At 44.2% G+C, this 16,185-nt stretch overlaps 1 protein-coding gene across 2 annotated transcripts in view; it reads right to left on the bottom strand.

Moving 5' to 3' along the window:
* Positions 1-16,185, bottom strand: part of P4HA3 (prolyl 4-hydroxylase subunit alpha 3) — a 53,937-nt gene that overhangs the window by 5,734 nt on the left and 32,018 nt on the right. For both annotated transcript variants that reach the window (XM_004482650.4, XM_058305941.2), the window contains exons 8-12: positions 12,095-12,159; positions 9,222-9,381; positions 6,685-6,747; positions 1,721-1,789; positions 262-358 (exon numbers count right to left, since the gene is read on the bottom strand). In XM_004482650.4, coding sequence (XP_004482707.1) covers positions 262-358; positions 1,721-1,789; positions 6,685-6,747; positions 9,222-9,381; positions 12,095-12,159 — 454 coding nt within the window. The remainder of the gene's footprint in view (positions 1-261; positions 359-1,720; positions 1,790-6,684; positions 6,748-9,221; positions 9,382-12,094; positions 12,160-16,185) is intronic.

Below are 16,185 nucleotides of genomic sequence, written 5' to 3' on the forward strand. Positions count from 1 at the left end.
GTCTTAGCCCCCAATCCTACCTCAGTTGTGTTCAGGAATTAAGGCCTACGGCTCAAGCCTTTCTAGACCCCTGCTCTGTGATTATGACTCTTGCCCTTTAGGGGCTCCCATCTGTTTTGGGTAACTGGCACAGAATCTGATCACGTCACCAGGGAGCGGAACAGTAACAAAGCTGGGGACAGGACAGGCTCTGCTGTTCCCCACCCACCTGCCGCTTCCCTTTACCCCTCCCCCTTCTTATCCCAGGGAGACAGGCCTTACCCCACTTGTCTCCCCCCAGAACGGGACAGGCCGCATGCAGAGTGCCGTCATCCCCTGCACCACTCCTGCGCAGGTTCCACCAAAACAGTGCCGCATTCTGAAAAGAAGAGGCCCCCCCCCGCAAAGGGGCTCAGTCCAGAATCCCAGGCTTGGGAAGCACGGGCTAGGGGCAAGTGCATGCATGTCATTAAACAAGAGAACTTTCCATGCAAACTGGGGACAATCACACAGACAATGGCACGAAATGGCAGAAGCAGCCGCTTACTCATTCACACATAAGTCATTTACTGAGCACCCCCTCTGCTCTAGGCCCTGGGGGTGCAAAGACAAATCACTGCCAATCCCTGCTCTCGGGAGCTCAGTCTAGAGGGAGAGTCAGGCAAAAAAACAGTCCAGGGCAATACAGAGAAAGATAAGAACAGGGTATCATTGAATCGCTGAGGAGATGACACCCAGCAAAAAGCACAGGGTGGAACAAAATAGTCCTCATATAACTGAGAACATAACGCAGAACGATGCCCTCCCTAAACACTCCCAGAGGTGGGCATTATCTTAATCCCCATTTTACCAGCCGGGAGGTTGAGTCCTAGGGATTTGAAGTTGCACACCTGATAGGGAACAAAGGTGGAACTCAATCCCAGGTATTTTGACTCCACATCGTGTATGTTCTTTTTTAACCCCTATATGTTGCTGTTTCTTTGCTTTAACCTTGGTCTTTAGAAGTAGACAAAGCTCAATATAATGAAGAGCTTTCCAGGATGCACTGGCAGCCTCTGCTTTCTCTTTCTGGAAGAGACCCCCAACCCCTGAGCATTCACAGATGCCCAGAATTTATTTACTGAATCTTCAGATGTGCCAAGCACTGTGCTGAGTGCTTTGCAGGCATTACCTCATTTGTTTATCTTCATTTTATTCCTGAATTAGGAAAGGGCTGCCATAGAGGTTGATTGATCTAGAACTTGGGGAAATACTCATTCATTAAACAAACATCTTACCACTGCCCCTTCTTAGGGCCTATCTTTTTCATAGCTCTGATCACAATACATCATTACTGCCTATTAACCTCTGAATTACCGGAAAACAAGGACAGTGATTATTTTTTTCTCTGTACCCTCAGTGCCTGTGGTCCTCGGTGTCCACTGAATGAATGACTGAAGGGTGTAGAGGATAAAAGGGTAATTGAACAGAGTTCCTACTTTTGAAGAGCTCTATTGTAATAGGGAAGACAGGTAATTATCTACTTGTAATAGAAATGAAAATAAAATAAAGATAGAGGTATGAAGAACTTGCTATGGTAGTAAAGAAGATGGAGGGATTATCTTTGACTTTCCGAATCAGGAAAGACTTCTTTTTATTTCCCCTCCCAGGAATCAGCTTGCAAGCTCAGACTGCGCACAGGTGAGGGTGGGTGTGCTGTCCTCTTAAAGCCACCACTCTTGGGGAGCAGGCCCCCACTCACCTTAACCACAGGCACACTAAAGTTGGCATAGATGAAGGCTGTGGCTCCTCCAGCTTCCACGGAGCTCAGCTGCAATGCCAGAGGGAGAAGCCAGAGGTGAAATAGCTGCCGACTGTCCCACTCCGTTACATGTTCATTAACCCAACATCCAGATTTCGGCACACATTCCTTCCTGCATTCCCTGATTCCAGCTCGGGGAGAAATACTTACTGAAAAGCCATCGCCCAGCTCCGGCATTAAGGCGGCCTACTCAGTGGGGCTGGAGTTTGCCGGCAGGGCCATCAGAACCACATGTAGGCATTCCTCCTCTCTTTGCCCTCCCACCTAACGTCCTTAGTGAGGGCTTCACTGAATCAGCAGATTCAAACTTTTCTGACCGAGACCCTCAAAAAGAAATATATTTTATGTCCTGACACAGGACACACATGCACACAAACAACTGAAGCAAAAATGTTACAAATTGATACTTAATCTTACTATGTGATATTATTTTATTTTATTCTATTCTAGTTCTGTTTTGTAAAAATGCTGGTCAGATCCACTAAATTAATTTCACAGTCCACTGAACAGTCATGACATGTGGCTTAAAAAATACAGTTTAGACTACAACGGCTAGTTTTTGAAAGGTGGGTGCCGTGGGAGATGCTGACTGCACACTTATTGTGTTCTCCAGATCACTCAGGCTCTCTCTAAGGAACCTAAGCTAAGGAGTTCCACTCCTGGCATATTCTAGAATTATAGATCTATCTCTTAATATGGAGATCTTTTCCTTATTGTCAAAGAATACAAAATAATCAGACATTTGGGAAAACAAAGAACAATATAAAGAAAAAGTAGAATTACTCATTTTACCAATACAGAAAAAAGCACAGTTATAGTTTATATAATAATAGTTGATGCTTATTGAGCACTGACTATGGCAGGCACCACACTAAGTACTTGCAAGTATATTATCTCACTTATTCCTCACAAGAATGCTCTGAGTTAGGATTGTTATTATTATTATCCACATTTTACAGACAAGGAAACTGAGTCTCAGAGAGATTAAGTACTTTACAAAAGGCCACACAACTCTGGCGACAGAGCCTGGATTTGAGCTAAGCCAGTGCTCTCCAACTGAAAGTCCCTGCTCTTAATCATTACGCTATCCCCTTGAAATCTACATGTTATTTCCAAATGTTTACTAAAATAAACAGCAGTGGGTTGAACACCTTAACAGATAAAATTATTTTTGCATTTTGGGTTGTTTTCATAGGAAAGAGTCCTAGCATTAGAAATTAGGTCAAAATAGTATATGCAAGTTTAATGCTTTCCATAAAACTGCTAAATTACTTTCTCACCAGCAGCACATCATGAGAGTGCCAGGCTTACCTCACCCTGGCTAGCACTGTCCACCACAACAGTCAAGTCCTTTGATCTCGTGGCAGTCATACCCAACCACATTTGCCTGGGTTACATATTTGGTTGGGCCCCAAATACAACCACATGTATCCTTATAAAAGGGAGGCAGAAGGAGATGTAACCCAGGAGGACTAGGTGACGTGGCCACAAGCCAAGGGATGTCAGCTGCCACCGGAGGCTGGAAGAGGCAAGGGACTGATTCTCCTCTAGAGCCTCCCAAGGGAGCATGGGCCCTGCCAACCTCTCGAGTTTGGGCTTCAGGCCTCTAGAACTGTAGAGAATAGATTTGTTGTTGTACACCACCAAGTAGGGATCATTTGTTACAGCATTCGTAGGAAACTAATACCAGGGGCTTGCCCAAAGTAGGCAAGTGGGCAAGTGGAAGAGTGAGCTCTCTGTCACTGGAGGTGTGTAAACACAGGGAGCTCAGAATTTTAGATAAAATTAAAGAACAAATTGCTGGGGCACTTTAAGGTCTTCTCCATCCCCCTGGCCGCTGCTACAGCAGCAGCACCTCCACTGGGGGCTCAGGTTCCAAGGCTTGGAGTCAGTCCTGCTCCTTCCTGTTCTCCGCCCCACGAGGGCTCACCCAGAGGCCTGCAGATCTTCAGCCAGACAGGTCATAGCAAGGGCTGTAAAAGTTACGGTGTTGGGGGGCAAGATTCAGAATCTGAAAATGGCAGGGGTGATTTTCAGGATTTCTTCGCTCCCTCTGTAAACCCAGTGGGAAGGATGATGACAGAAATGATTTGCTCCTTGGGTTCAAGTAACTAACAAATTGGATGATTCTGTTCTAACTCATGTTGTCAGCCACATGGGTGTAAGCAGGACACAACTGTGGGACCCATATTCCTTTTTCTGTGGTTTTATGAGATAAGAGAAAGGAATGACATAGTTCACACACTAGAAAGAGAACCTGCTTCTGTGTGCTCAGAGGCACACAGGCAGGGCAGGAGTTGTCAGGACACCTGCAGCCAAGGGGACCCTTGCTTCTGTATGCCTCCCATGGTTCTGTGCTAGGACTGGAACAGTCTAAAAGAAACCACTAACCTACTGTTTCAATCAATCCCCTGCACTCTTAAGGATTATTAAAATACTACTCTACAATATTACTCTTATGTTCCCTACAAGCCTTACAGCTTGTCTTGGGAAATGTTTACGATGGTCTTTTTTCCAACCTGAATCGGACCTCAACTGAGCACTTCCTAGGTCCTATAACCTTGATTTCTCTTAATGAGGCCCTTTACTTGCTTTGTGAGATTCAATGATAGAGCAGTTTGATATGGTTATGAATTCCAAATACAGATATTGGATGAAGTTTGTTGTCTGGTCTGTATGTGGGCATGATTAAGTTATGATTAGAGCTTTGATTGGGTCATGTCATTAGGGTATTCAGTCCCCACCACTTGGTGGGTGGGGACTCACAGATAAAAGGCATGGCAAAGGACAGAGTTGAGGGTTTCTGAAGTTGGAGTGTTGATATTGGAGTTTGATGCTGAAGCCTTAAGCTGGAGCCCTGGGAAGTAAGCTCACAGAGGAAACAGAAGGAAGCCCCAGGAAGAGAAGAACCCTGAATCCAGGAAGAAGCAAGCCCTGGGAAGAAAGGAACCTTGAATCCAGAGTGAAGCAAGGCCCTGGAAGGGAGGAACCCAGGAAGCCTGAATCCTCACAGCTGTCAGCAGCCATCTTGCTCCAACATGTGAAAACAGACTGCTGAGGGATGTAACTTAGGCTTTATGGCCTAGTGTCTGTAAGCTCCTACCCCAAACAAATACCCTGTATAGAAATAAAAAAAAAAAAAAAAAATACATTGTTTGAAATTTTACAGAGTGATATCCCCTACATTATCTCATCAAATCCTCATAACAACCCCATCAGGGGGTGAAGGGCAAGAAAATTGAACTCAAAGTATTTATATATTTTGTATAATTTGTCCTGAGGCTACATGTTAAGTGGCAGAATCAGAATCAGGCCAACTGACTCCAAACTCAAAGCCCTTTCCACACCAATCTCTCAAATGCTTATAGCACACGTGCATACACTTGCATTTGTCATTTTTAAGTGCTGGGATCTTACCTACTCCTTTACCATAGTAACTGGGCCCCAGTGACTAGGGAACCAGTTGTAGGAGATATTGGGGAAATAAAGAACAGAGATACCTTGAGCCCAACCTATTCTTTGGTTGTCAGCTATAATCTCCACTGCCGTGATCTCCCATGCCAGCCTGAGCCATCCACTAGAGGTGCAGTGGCAGCTGCATATCCCAGATGTGCACCCTGCTCAGATAGCTGATTCCAACCCTCTCTCCGTGCTTGAACAGAACACTAGAATGGCCACGAGGGGGCCAGAGGCCCTTGTGAGTGGCAGCCTTCCCGTTGCACAGGCTGTTTGAAATCAAGCACGCAGAGAAACACAATGGAACTGCCAGCCTTAGAGACTGTCGAGGGCCAGCCTGTGATTGTCCTTTCTTGGCTGCGCGGTGGAGACTAGATGCAGCACCAAGAGAAGGGGAACGTGAGGGCGGGGCGTCTTCCGGGACCGCACCTGCGGATGCTGGCAGAGCCCTTACACCCACATGTTTATCACGTCAGCAAGCAGTAGGAGCTCTTCTAATTGGGCTGGCAGATGACTGAAATTAGATCTTCTCCAGGGAGACAACTGAAGGGAAGGGGGTAGGTTAGAGCTAAAGACTGGGACCGAATCCCTTAGGATCAGGTTGGGAATTAGGAAAGGAGACCAATTTTTTTTAATGGAGTATATTGTAGATTTTAAGAAAACATTTTCACTACATATCAGAAAGCAACAGTTAATGAATTTACCTGTACACATCTCTGTTCTTCCCTCACTTCCTCTTTTCATCTTACCTGCCTCATTTCTCCTCCCTCTCTTCCCTCACAGCTCCACAATCTCATCTATAGATATTGGTTTTTCAACAGCAACTAGTCTATGGGACCTCCAAGAAAGAGACTCACAATCCTCTTCCTGTGTTGTTTAAGTCTCACGATCTCTTGGCCTTCAGTGTAACTCTACTGGCCATCCTAATCGACAGCCTATGATAAGGCCATATTTAGATCTAAAGACTATATATTCTTTCTTCTTCTTTTTTTTTTTTTTTTAGGTATCAGGGCTGGGGATTGAACCCAGGACCTTGTATGTGGAAGCTGGCTCTCAACCACTGAGCTGGTTTTCTCGTTTGTTTGCTCGTTGTTTATTGTTTTGTTTTGTTTTTAGGAGACACCGGGAACTGAACCCCGGACCTCCTATGTGGGAAGCAGGCACTCAACTACTTGAGCCACATCTGCTCCCCCAGACTATATACTCTTTAAGGACAAGATCTCTATCTTATATTTCTTTGTATTTCCTTATAGTGTCTAACAAAAAGCTTGCATAAAAATTGTCTGAAAGTCAAAAAATTCCTAAAGACTTTTGTGCTTAATAACTATCCAATCGTTATTGTATCAGATAAACCAATATGTGAAATTGCTTAGAAAACCATAAAAAGAGAGATAGAAATAATCAGTCATGAACTGAGATGCCCTGTTCCTCCAGAGCAACAGACTCACATAGATCATAAATGTTGCAATTCGGTTCCCAGACTTCATTCTGTACAGGGGGCTGTTTGGTGACTGAGACAAAAACAAAACATCATTATTTCATGCAGATGGCACTACAGTGACAGGAGGAGTTCACCAAAATACGGGCAGAGGGGCAGGTAAAATGGGAGGGACAATAATGGAGTACAGCACTCAGCTATACCTAGTGGAGTATGCGCCCATGTTTGCTGACAGGTGGTCGATATACTGTTTCTGACTAATTTGTCAGATACTCAATAAAGTGCATTATACACTAATCAAACAGATTACTTATCAGCAATGAAAGTACTGTACATTGGGTTCTCTGTGAAATATATATATATATAAAATATATTGCAGGTAATTATTCTGTGAAAATACCAAGTCATAAGACTTGGGCTCCCATTTGCTGAAAAAGAGATACTTTTTAAAGTCATGGAAGAGTTTTATTGAGATAATTTACATGCCATAAAATTCACCCAATGTAACTATACAGTTCAATGAGTTTTAGTAAATTTAAACATCTGCACACCCATTCCTACAACCCACTTTTAGAACAATTCCAAGAGTTGGAAAAGTTCCCTCGTTGGTTTTTCGCAGTTTCTACTTCCATCCCCAACCTTAGGCAACCACTGATCTGCTTTGGATCTCTATAGTTGGACCATCTCTAGAAATTTCTTAATAAGAGAATTCTACAACATGTCGTCTTTTGTGCCTGGCTTCTTTCATGTAGCATAGTGTTTTTAAGGTTCATCTGTGTTGTTGGCTATATCAGGAGTTCATTCCTTTTTATTGGTGAGTAGTTCATATGATATGTAAGTATTTCCCCCTAGTTGATGGCTTGTATTTTCATTTTCTAATGTTTTTTAAATTTATTGTGGTAAAAAAATATAGAACATAAAATTTGTTCTTTTAACCATGCTTAAATGAACAATTTGGTGGTATTAATTATATTTGCAATGTTGTGCCAACATCACCACCATCCATTACCAAAACTTTTTTTGTAGTTCTATGGGTTTTTAAAAATTCTGGTAACATATATACAACCTAAAATTTCCCATATTTACTATTTTCAAATATACAATTCAGTGGTATGAATTACATTCACAATATTGTCCTACCATCACCACCATCCATTACCCAAACTTTTCCATCACCCCAAACAGAAACTCTGTACCAATGAAGCCTTAATTCTAATTAAGTTTGTATTCTAGTTTCTGACTGTATGAATTTGCATATCCTAAGTATTTCACATGACTGAGATCATATAATATTTGTCCTTTTGTGTCTGGCTTATTTCACTCAACACAATGTCTTTAAAGTTCATCCATGTTGTAGCAAGTATCAGAACTTCATTCCTTTTAATGGCTGAAAATAGTCCACTGTGTGTATAGACCACATTTTATTTCCCCTTTTATCTGCTGGTGGACACTGGGGTTGTTTCCACCTTTTTGCTAGTCTGAATTACACTGCTATGAATGCTGGTACACAAACACCTGTTTGAGTCCCTGCCTTCAATTCTTGGGGAATATATATCTAGGAGCAAATTGCTAGGTCATATGGTCTACTGGTGTCTTTTAAAGAGCATAGGGCTTTATTTTGATGAGGTAAAATTATAATTTTTTTCTTTTATGGATCATGCTTTGGTGTCATATCTAAAAAATCTTTGCCTAAGACCAGTGGCAACGAAGATTTTCTCTTGTGTTTTCTTCTGGAAGTTTTATAGTTTTGTATTTTAACTTTAAGCCTGTGATCCATTTTGAGTTAATTTTTGGTATGAGATATGCATTGAAAGGTTTTTGTTTTGTTTTGTTTTTTGCAGATAGACATTTAATTGTTCTAGCACCATTTGCGATTCTCTCCCATTTACAACCGAATCCAACTGGGGCACCTTTTGCAAAAATCAACAGACCATAAACGTGTGGGTTTATTTCTGGACTCTCTAGTTTGCTCCCTTAGCCTACGTGCTTATTCTTACACTAATACCACATTGCCTGTAGCTCCATACTAAGTCGTGAAATCAGGTATCGTGCTTCCTCCAGCTCTGTTCTTCTAAAAAATTGTTTTAGTGTTCTAGGTCCTTTGTATTTCTATATACCTTTTAGGATCAGCTTGTCTATTTCTATTTTCAAAAAGCCTCCCGTGATTTTGATAGAGTTTGGGTTGACTCTATAGACCAATTTTGGAGAGATCTTTTTAAACCTCAAAAAGTATTTGCAGAGTACCTGCCAGCAAAGATGGGGAGCTGAGAAAATGAGGAAAGAAGAGTGACTAGGGGAATGAGAATGAAGCAGGCTTCTCATTACAGGCCACATGAAAAATCCTCATCAGCACATTTTGGAAAGGTGGACAGTGGCAGATAAGAAAAATGAGTCAACAGCAATCAGCTGGGAACCAAGGCTTTCTGATCTTCTGGAACAACCTTTCTCACTTAGTATCCCCCAAGCACCCTTGGAGAGCTCTGCCTCAGGGAAATAAATGCCCCCAGCGCCCTCTCCCAGGAGCTGGGTCACTGACTCCATCGTTACCGTAGCATGGTCGAAGTGAGGCTCATAGTGTCCTCCGATTCCGTAGTTCACCACCTGGAGATACTCTGCATAGGGGGGCTGGACATCAAGGCCTGTGAGGGCGGCAATGCGGTGGTCAAGGGTCACCAGCATGGGGTCAACAGTATCCTTGAGCCAGGCACTAAAACAACACAGACTGGAGCATCAGTGATTCCTGCTCGGGGCGCACTCATTCTGGCCGATGCCAGAAATGACTAAAGAATGCCTGTGAAGGAATGAATGAATGAATGAATGAATGAATGAATGAATGAAGTCAATTGTCAGAAGGAAGGAAGGACCAAAAGATAGACACAGGGGAAGTGGATGTGGCTCAGGTGATCGAGCTTCCGCCTACCATATGGGAGACCTGGGTTCGATCCCTGGGGCCTCCTGGTGAAAAAGAAGAGAAAGTGTGCCCACGTGGCAAGTCAGTACCCACACAACTGCCTGTGTGGTGAGCCAGTGCCCTGCGCAAGTGAGTCACACAGCAAGATGATGATGCATCAAAAAGAGAGACAAGGGGAGAGTCAAGGTGAAGTGCAGCAGGAACCACGAACTAAGGTGGCACCATTGACAGGGAACCTCTCTCCCCATCAGAGATCCCCAGGATCGAGAGAAAATGAGAAGAGAAGAGAACATAGACAGCAAAAACAGCAGGGCAGGAGGAGGGGAAGGGGGGAAATTAAATAAATAAATCTTAAAAAAAAAAGACACAGATGCCTATTTACCTACACCCTCATGTTAAGTCTGCCCAGTCTACCCCATCCTCTCTTTCAACATTTCTACATTCAGTCACTCAACAAATATTTTCTGAGGGCTGCTGAGTGCCAGGCCCTGTGCTAGGGCCGAGGTACAAAGTAAAGGCACACAGCTCTCTGTGTGATCCCACATCAGGCACTTAACCTTTAATCTTTCTAAGGCTCCATGTGTCCATCTATAAAATGGGAATGATAATATCTACTTCAGGGGCTTGTGGCACTTGTGAGAGATAATGCCTATGAAGATGCTCTGTAAGCTATCTAGTGATTTCTGTTAAACATGGGATAATCTGCTCTTCTGCTCTGCTCCAAGAACCAACCGGGATAGGTAAAAAGCTGAAGAATAAATTTAGACCCCTTTCCTGAATGTCGTGTTGTGCCTCTGACAAAGTGTAGGATTTGGAGTTAGAATTTAAGTCCCTGGAAAATGAGGAAGCGCTCCCCAAGCAGAGCCAGTGAGCCTCTTGGGGGAGACCAGCAGGTCTCCAAAGGGAGGTGCCGTGGCATGATGTGGGAAGAACACCTGTTTGCACTTTAAGGCACGGACTAATGGGCTCATTCTTTCCGTGGAGTACACACAAAGTGCGATGTTACATGCTCTGAGGTTTATGGAGATACCCAAAACGAAGTTGTTGCCTTCAAAGAGTTCATGAATTAAGTGGGAGAAAACAAACATAAAAATAACTAAGTACAAATTAAGGTGGACTGAAAAAAATGTATAATAGAATTCAAAATAAAATGCTGGGAGTGTACAAAGGAAAGGGCAGTTAATTGTGACTGGGGCCATGGGGTAACATGGTGATATTGAAACAAAATTTCAACTGGGTAAAATTTCAATAGATGGAAAAGATACAGAGATAATTCCAGGCTGAAGAAACAGCCAGGAATTACAGACATGGAGGCCTGACAATACACAGTACTTGCAGGAGATAATCTAGCATAGTAAGAGCATTTGGTCTACGAAAGTAACAGGAGATAAGGCTGGAAAAGTAGGCTCCTGTAGGAATCGAGTGGTGGTAAGGAATCTGGACTCTGTGGATTATGGATAGTCAGTGAAGGTTTGTGGGCAGGAGAATGATTCGGTGATGAAAAGTTCATGGGTGATCTTTGAGACAGCTCCAGTGAAGTTGTGAGGATAGACTCAAACTTCAAAGGGTTGTAGAGTGATGGAAGGTGAGAAAGAGGGAAAGAAGGGGCAACCAGGTTCTCAGTTTCTTCATCGGAAAAATGAAGAAAATACTACCTACTCCCCTAAAAGCAATGAATCACCAAATACAATATTGTATTTCCTCTTCAAGATTAGAATATCAGAAAGCTGAGGCTGCACGGACCTCCAAAGTTTAGAGACTAATTCCTAATGTGAAACATCCTAAATGTACCAGACTTAAATAAGTTAAGCCACATGAATCTGAACCACACATTTCATCACTCATCTCACTTCCCAGGGAAGTTCTAGGTCAGGCACTAGCATAAATCCTGAGGTCTGGCTTCTCCCAAAGGACCCTGACATGACTAGCACGGCTCGGGTGGGAAGGCCTCGTCTCACTGTATCAGCAGCCCATCTAAGGCAAAAATAAAGGGCTGCAGTGGGGGTGGGCAGGGATCAAGGGAATGGGATGAAATTGGGTCTTTCACAGCTGAATCTGCTCCTCTAAGAAGTCATCATATCCATAGATTCTATTCATCCTTCTTGCCTGAATGTTAGTTACTAAGTCGTACTTTGAATATGAGTCATGGGGTGGGAATGGAATCTTGTAAAGTAAAATTACAAATGGGAACAAGACTGTTACCTCTGGAAATGCAATCCTTGTTAGGAAAACAACTGTATATTTATTTTTTGGTTTAGGGCATAGGAGTTTTTAAAAGTCTTTCCCTAATGGTCTTCTAGTCAAATACCAGATGATACAATAATCTGAAATGTCCATGGGTGGAGAGTGGAAATGTCTCTCTCTCAAAGAGACTGTGAAGATATAAACGTGACCTAAAGGTTCTCCAGCAGCATCCCTGACGGCCCGGCCTGGCGGTCTGCGGTGCCACAGGACAGGGTGCGGGCAGCCCCATGGCAGGCAGGCCCCGCCCGAGGAGGGTCCTTCTTACCTTTTGCTGATGCGGTACTCCACTTGTAACTGCTTTTCACCTGAAGCTACCACTGATCTCTGTAGCTGGAGAGGACACAAGACAAAGTTCAAGAGGTTATGATACAAAGGGAAGCAGCGCTTTCATTTCTCTAATGAATTTCACTATAAGGCGAAGCATAATGACTGCCAGTTCCTCCCCGATTAAAGGGTATTTTGCACATGCTACTAATTGACTGATAGCTATCCTCTTGATAATAAATACAATAAGCACAGGAGCGGGCGTAGCTCAGCGGTTGAGCACCTGCCGCCCACGCAGCGAGGTCCTGGGTTCAACCCCAGGTACTACGCTTCCAAAAAAAAAAAAGACAGGAAAATCTCAGAATTGAAAAAATAAACATCAGCACCATTTCTGGCAGATGGTAAGCACTCAGTAAAAGTTTGTGGACATAAAATAAGCTGATATTTGGATCCCTTTTTGTATCTGCAAGACAGAATTCGGTAAGAGCAAGGTTATTTCTCACTCATCTTTGTAACCCCAGAGCCCAGCACAGGGCCTCAGTCTGGGAAGCACTTAGCAAGTGTCTGTCAAATGAAATGAATGCACCCTCCAAGGGCAGGAAGCTCTCCACCCCCAGGGGTGGCCTGCTCCTACTGAGCAATGCTGATGGAAGCCCTTCCTTAGAGTATCGAAATCTATTTTGCTGTAACTGTCTTACTTATCAAAAAAGCAGAGTTAGTAATGAAGTACTTAGGTGTTGTTGTTATTTTACTTTTTTATTCTAAAAGGGGCATTTTTGCTAAGTAGAAAGTGAATATATATGGATTATACACAAAATATACGATGTGAATTTTTTTTTAAGATTTCTTTCTTTTTCTCCCCTTCCCCACCCCAACCCTCCACCCCGGTTGTCTGTTCTCTGTGTCTATTTGCTGCATATTCTTCGCCCGCTTCTGTTGTTGTCAGCAGCACGGAAATCTGTGTTTCTTTTCGTTGTGTCAGCTCTCCGTGTGTGCAGCACCATTCCTGGGCAGGCTGCACTTTCTTTCCCACTGGGTGGCTCTCCTTACAGGGCGCACTCCTTGCGCATGGGGCTCCCCTACAAGGGGACACCCCTGCATGGCAGGGCACTCCTTGTGCGCATCAGCACTGCGCATGGGCCAGCTCACACTCCTTGCGCGTGGGGCTCCCCTGTGCGGGGACACCCCTGTGTGGCAGGGCACTCCTTGTGTGCATCAGCACTGCGCATGGGCCAGCTCCACATGGGTCAAGGAGGCCCGGGGTTTGAACCGCGGACCTCCCATGTGGTAGACAGACGCCCTAACCACTGGGCCAAGTCCACTTCCTGATATGATTTATATGTATGTTTATGATTTAGACATTAAGCACTTGGGAGAACATCAACAAGAATACCTACACTAATCTAACAGTCCTCATCTCTGCAAATAACTGTTCCTGGGCACCTAAGCTAGAATTCTGGGACTTATCCCTAAAATTCCTCCTTGTCCTCTCTTCTCTAATATATAGTCAATCACTGAGCACTGTTCTTCTTATCTTTTACAAAGAATTCATAATGATTCTCTCCTTTTCATCCCTTTCATTTAAACCTTTCTCACCCAGAAAAAAATAAATCAAAAGCAAACAAAAAAATACCAGGTCTGAAGTCACTAATTTAACTCAATGGCTCTATGAATGTCTACAAATTAGCAATTAAGTTATTTTTCAGTTCAGAGCCTTCTAATTGCAAGGCATTGTACAAGGGACAGAAAGGTAAGTGCTAATTATTTACATTAGGATTTCTCCACTCCCCAGTCGGTCATCAGAAAGTCAGCTCCACCAGGACAAGGACTTGGTCTTTTTTCAGTGTCGTATTCTTGGGGTCCAGAGGAGGCCCGGCAAGGAGCAGGTGCTCAAGATGGGTCAAGTGAACAAATGAATGAACGCAGCATGGTCCTGCCCGTAAAGGCACGTGAAGGACTCAGACCCAGCCCTGGTGCTTCACCCGCAGTCAGAGCTTCACACGAGGCGATGAACTGCACAAGCCAGAAACCCTTTCCCTTCCGCAAAGCTTCTGTAATATTATTGGTCAAACCGCTAAACCAAGGGCATGACCCTGGAAAAGGCTCTTCCTCTCCTTAGACGCTCGTTTCCCGTCTGTAGACCACAGCACTTGAACCTCGCATCCTGGGAAGTTCTTCTCAGCCTTACCGCGCTGCAGTATGAGGATGCAGGGATTGGCAGGTGTGTGACAATGCCGCTGTCCCTGCCTTCACCCGTTGCTCCAGGCATCCTCTCCTGAGCCATTTATTGAGTAGAGAGGCTCCCTTAAGTTCGTTTAGGGCAAAATCGATGGCTTAAAAAAATTCCTGGGGAATCCCATCCCCACCCCACCCCCATTAAAGAGCCACCTTGTACTCAATTCCTTTAACAATTATTTCTCGTGTACCCACAAGTCATGCCTTTTTTGGAGCAAATATTTATTGGTTCTTCCCTGCAATAAGCACTATGCTAGACATGGGGAAAATAATATATTAAACCAGACAAGGTCTCTGCCCAAGTATCATCTAGGGGGGTCCTAATGGGGAAGTACAGGGTGCTGTGGAAACATAGAGAAGGGGCCTCTAGCTCACACTTATGGGGGACCAGGAAGGCTTCCCAAAATGTACAAAAGACAAAGGAGAGGCATACAAGTGGAGAGAAGTCAAGGAAAACACTTCCCGCAGAGAGGAGTATGTGGAGGCTAGAGAAAGAATGGCATGTTCAAGGAAATGGAAGTTGTTTGTAAGACAGGAATGTGAAGTGTAAGGGGGAGATGTGGCTGAAGGGGTCGGCAGCTGTCAGGTCACAGGGCTTTGTAAGCAGGAGAACAAAAGTGACCCGTCAAAGCATTTTAAACAAGGGCTGACTTTTTAAAGATGACTTTGGCTGCAAAAGGCATAACAGCATGCTAGGCATTTCAAAGTACAACGAATACTCGTTTACAGTCTCGTTGGGACAAGACATAGGCTCGTGCATGATACCAGCCAACACAATATATGACAGAAAAGATGATAAAATTAAGTATGAAAAATCCGATGAGAAAAGCTTTGAGTTTGGAAGAGGGATGGGTCATTGTACGTGGTCCCCGAAAAAGTGCTCTGAAAAACCCCTGCACTGAATGACTCAATGAACGTGGGTCAGAGTGGTGAGGGCTGGTGGGCCCGAGGGAGACGTGGGATTCCAACTGAGTCTTCAGGAATGGGGAGGGCGTGGATAGGTGGAGAAGTGGCAAGAGAGCTTTCTTTGGGAAAGGGACGGCGAAGAGGTAGCAGATACATCCCACACAAGCCATTGCGGCAGTGTCTGTGCATCGTGCAGTCACCACCACATGAGTTCAGGGCAAAGTCCTGGGACAGACAGACAGACAGGGAACAGCAATCCCCGCAAGAGGCTCCTGGGGCAAGGGAGCTATGGCAGTTAGATATTATTTATGAATTTTAAAAAGAGATATCGATTATGTTTCGCAACTAGTCTGTTCCTCTGGGCACAATACCCTTTGATTGATTTAAATTCAAAAGCTTTACATTTCCTTGATTGAATCAACATTAGGGCTTTGATTCGACCATGTTATTAGGGCGTGCAGGGTTGAGACCCTGCCCCCTCGGTGGGCCGATAAGACAGTGTCTTACACAGAAGCAGGTATACGAGGAAAGAGGAAGGGAGCTCCATAGACACTGAAGAGAATCCTACAGCCCCAGGAAGACAGATGAACCATTTGCCTGAGAGTCTATGGCTGACTTTGTGAAGGGACCAGAGCAGCGGAGCCTGGAAAGAAACGAGCCCTCCAGCCTACAGCTGAGATCAAGAGGAGCCAGGACCACAGAGGCTTGAGAGAGGGAGGAAGGCTGAACCCTCGCAGATGTCACCCGCATCTTGCTTCACCACATGGCAACAGACTTTGGTGAGGAAGTACCTCTTATGGTACCTTGAGCTGGACTGTTTAGGGACTTGGGACTCTAAGTTTCTACCCCAGATAAATAACCTTTATAAAAACCAACAGATTTCTGGTACTTTCCATCAGCACCCCTGTGACTGACTAATACAGGAACCAAACAGATGATCTGGCCAAAGGA

The sequence above is a fragment of the Dasypus novemcinctus genome, chromosome 10, assembly GCF_030445035.2.
Source record: "Dasypus novemcinctus isolate mDasNov1 chromosome 10, mDasNov1.1.hap2, whole genome shotgun sequence".
NCBI lineage: Eukaryota > Metazoa > Chordata > Mammalia > Cingulata > Dasypodidae > Dasypus > Dasypus novemcinctus.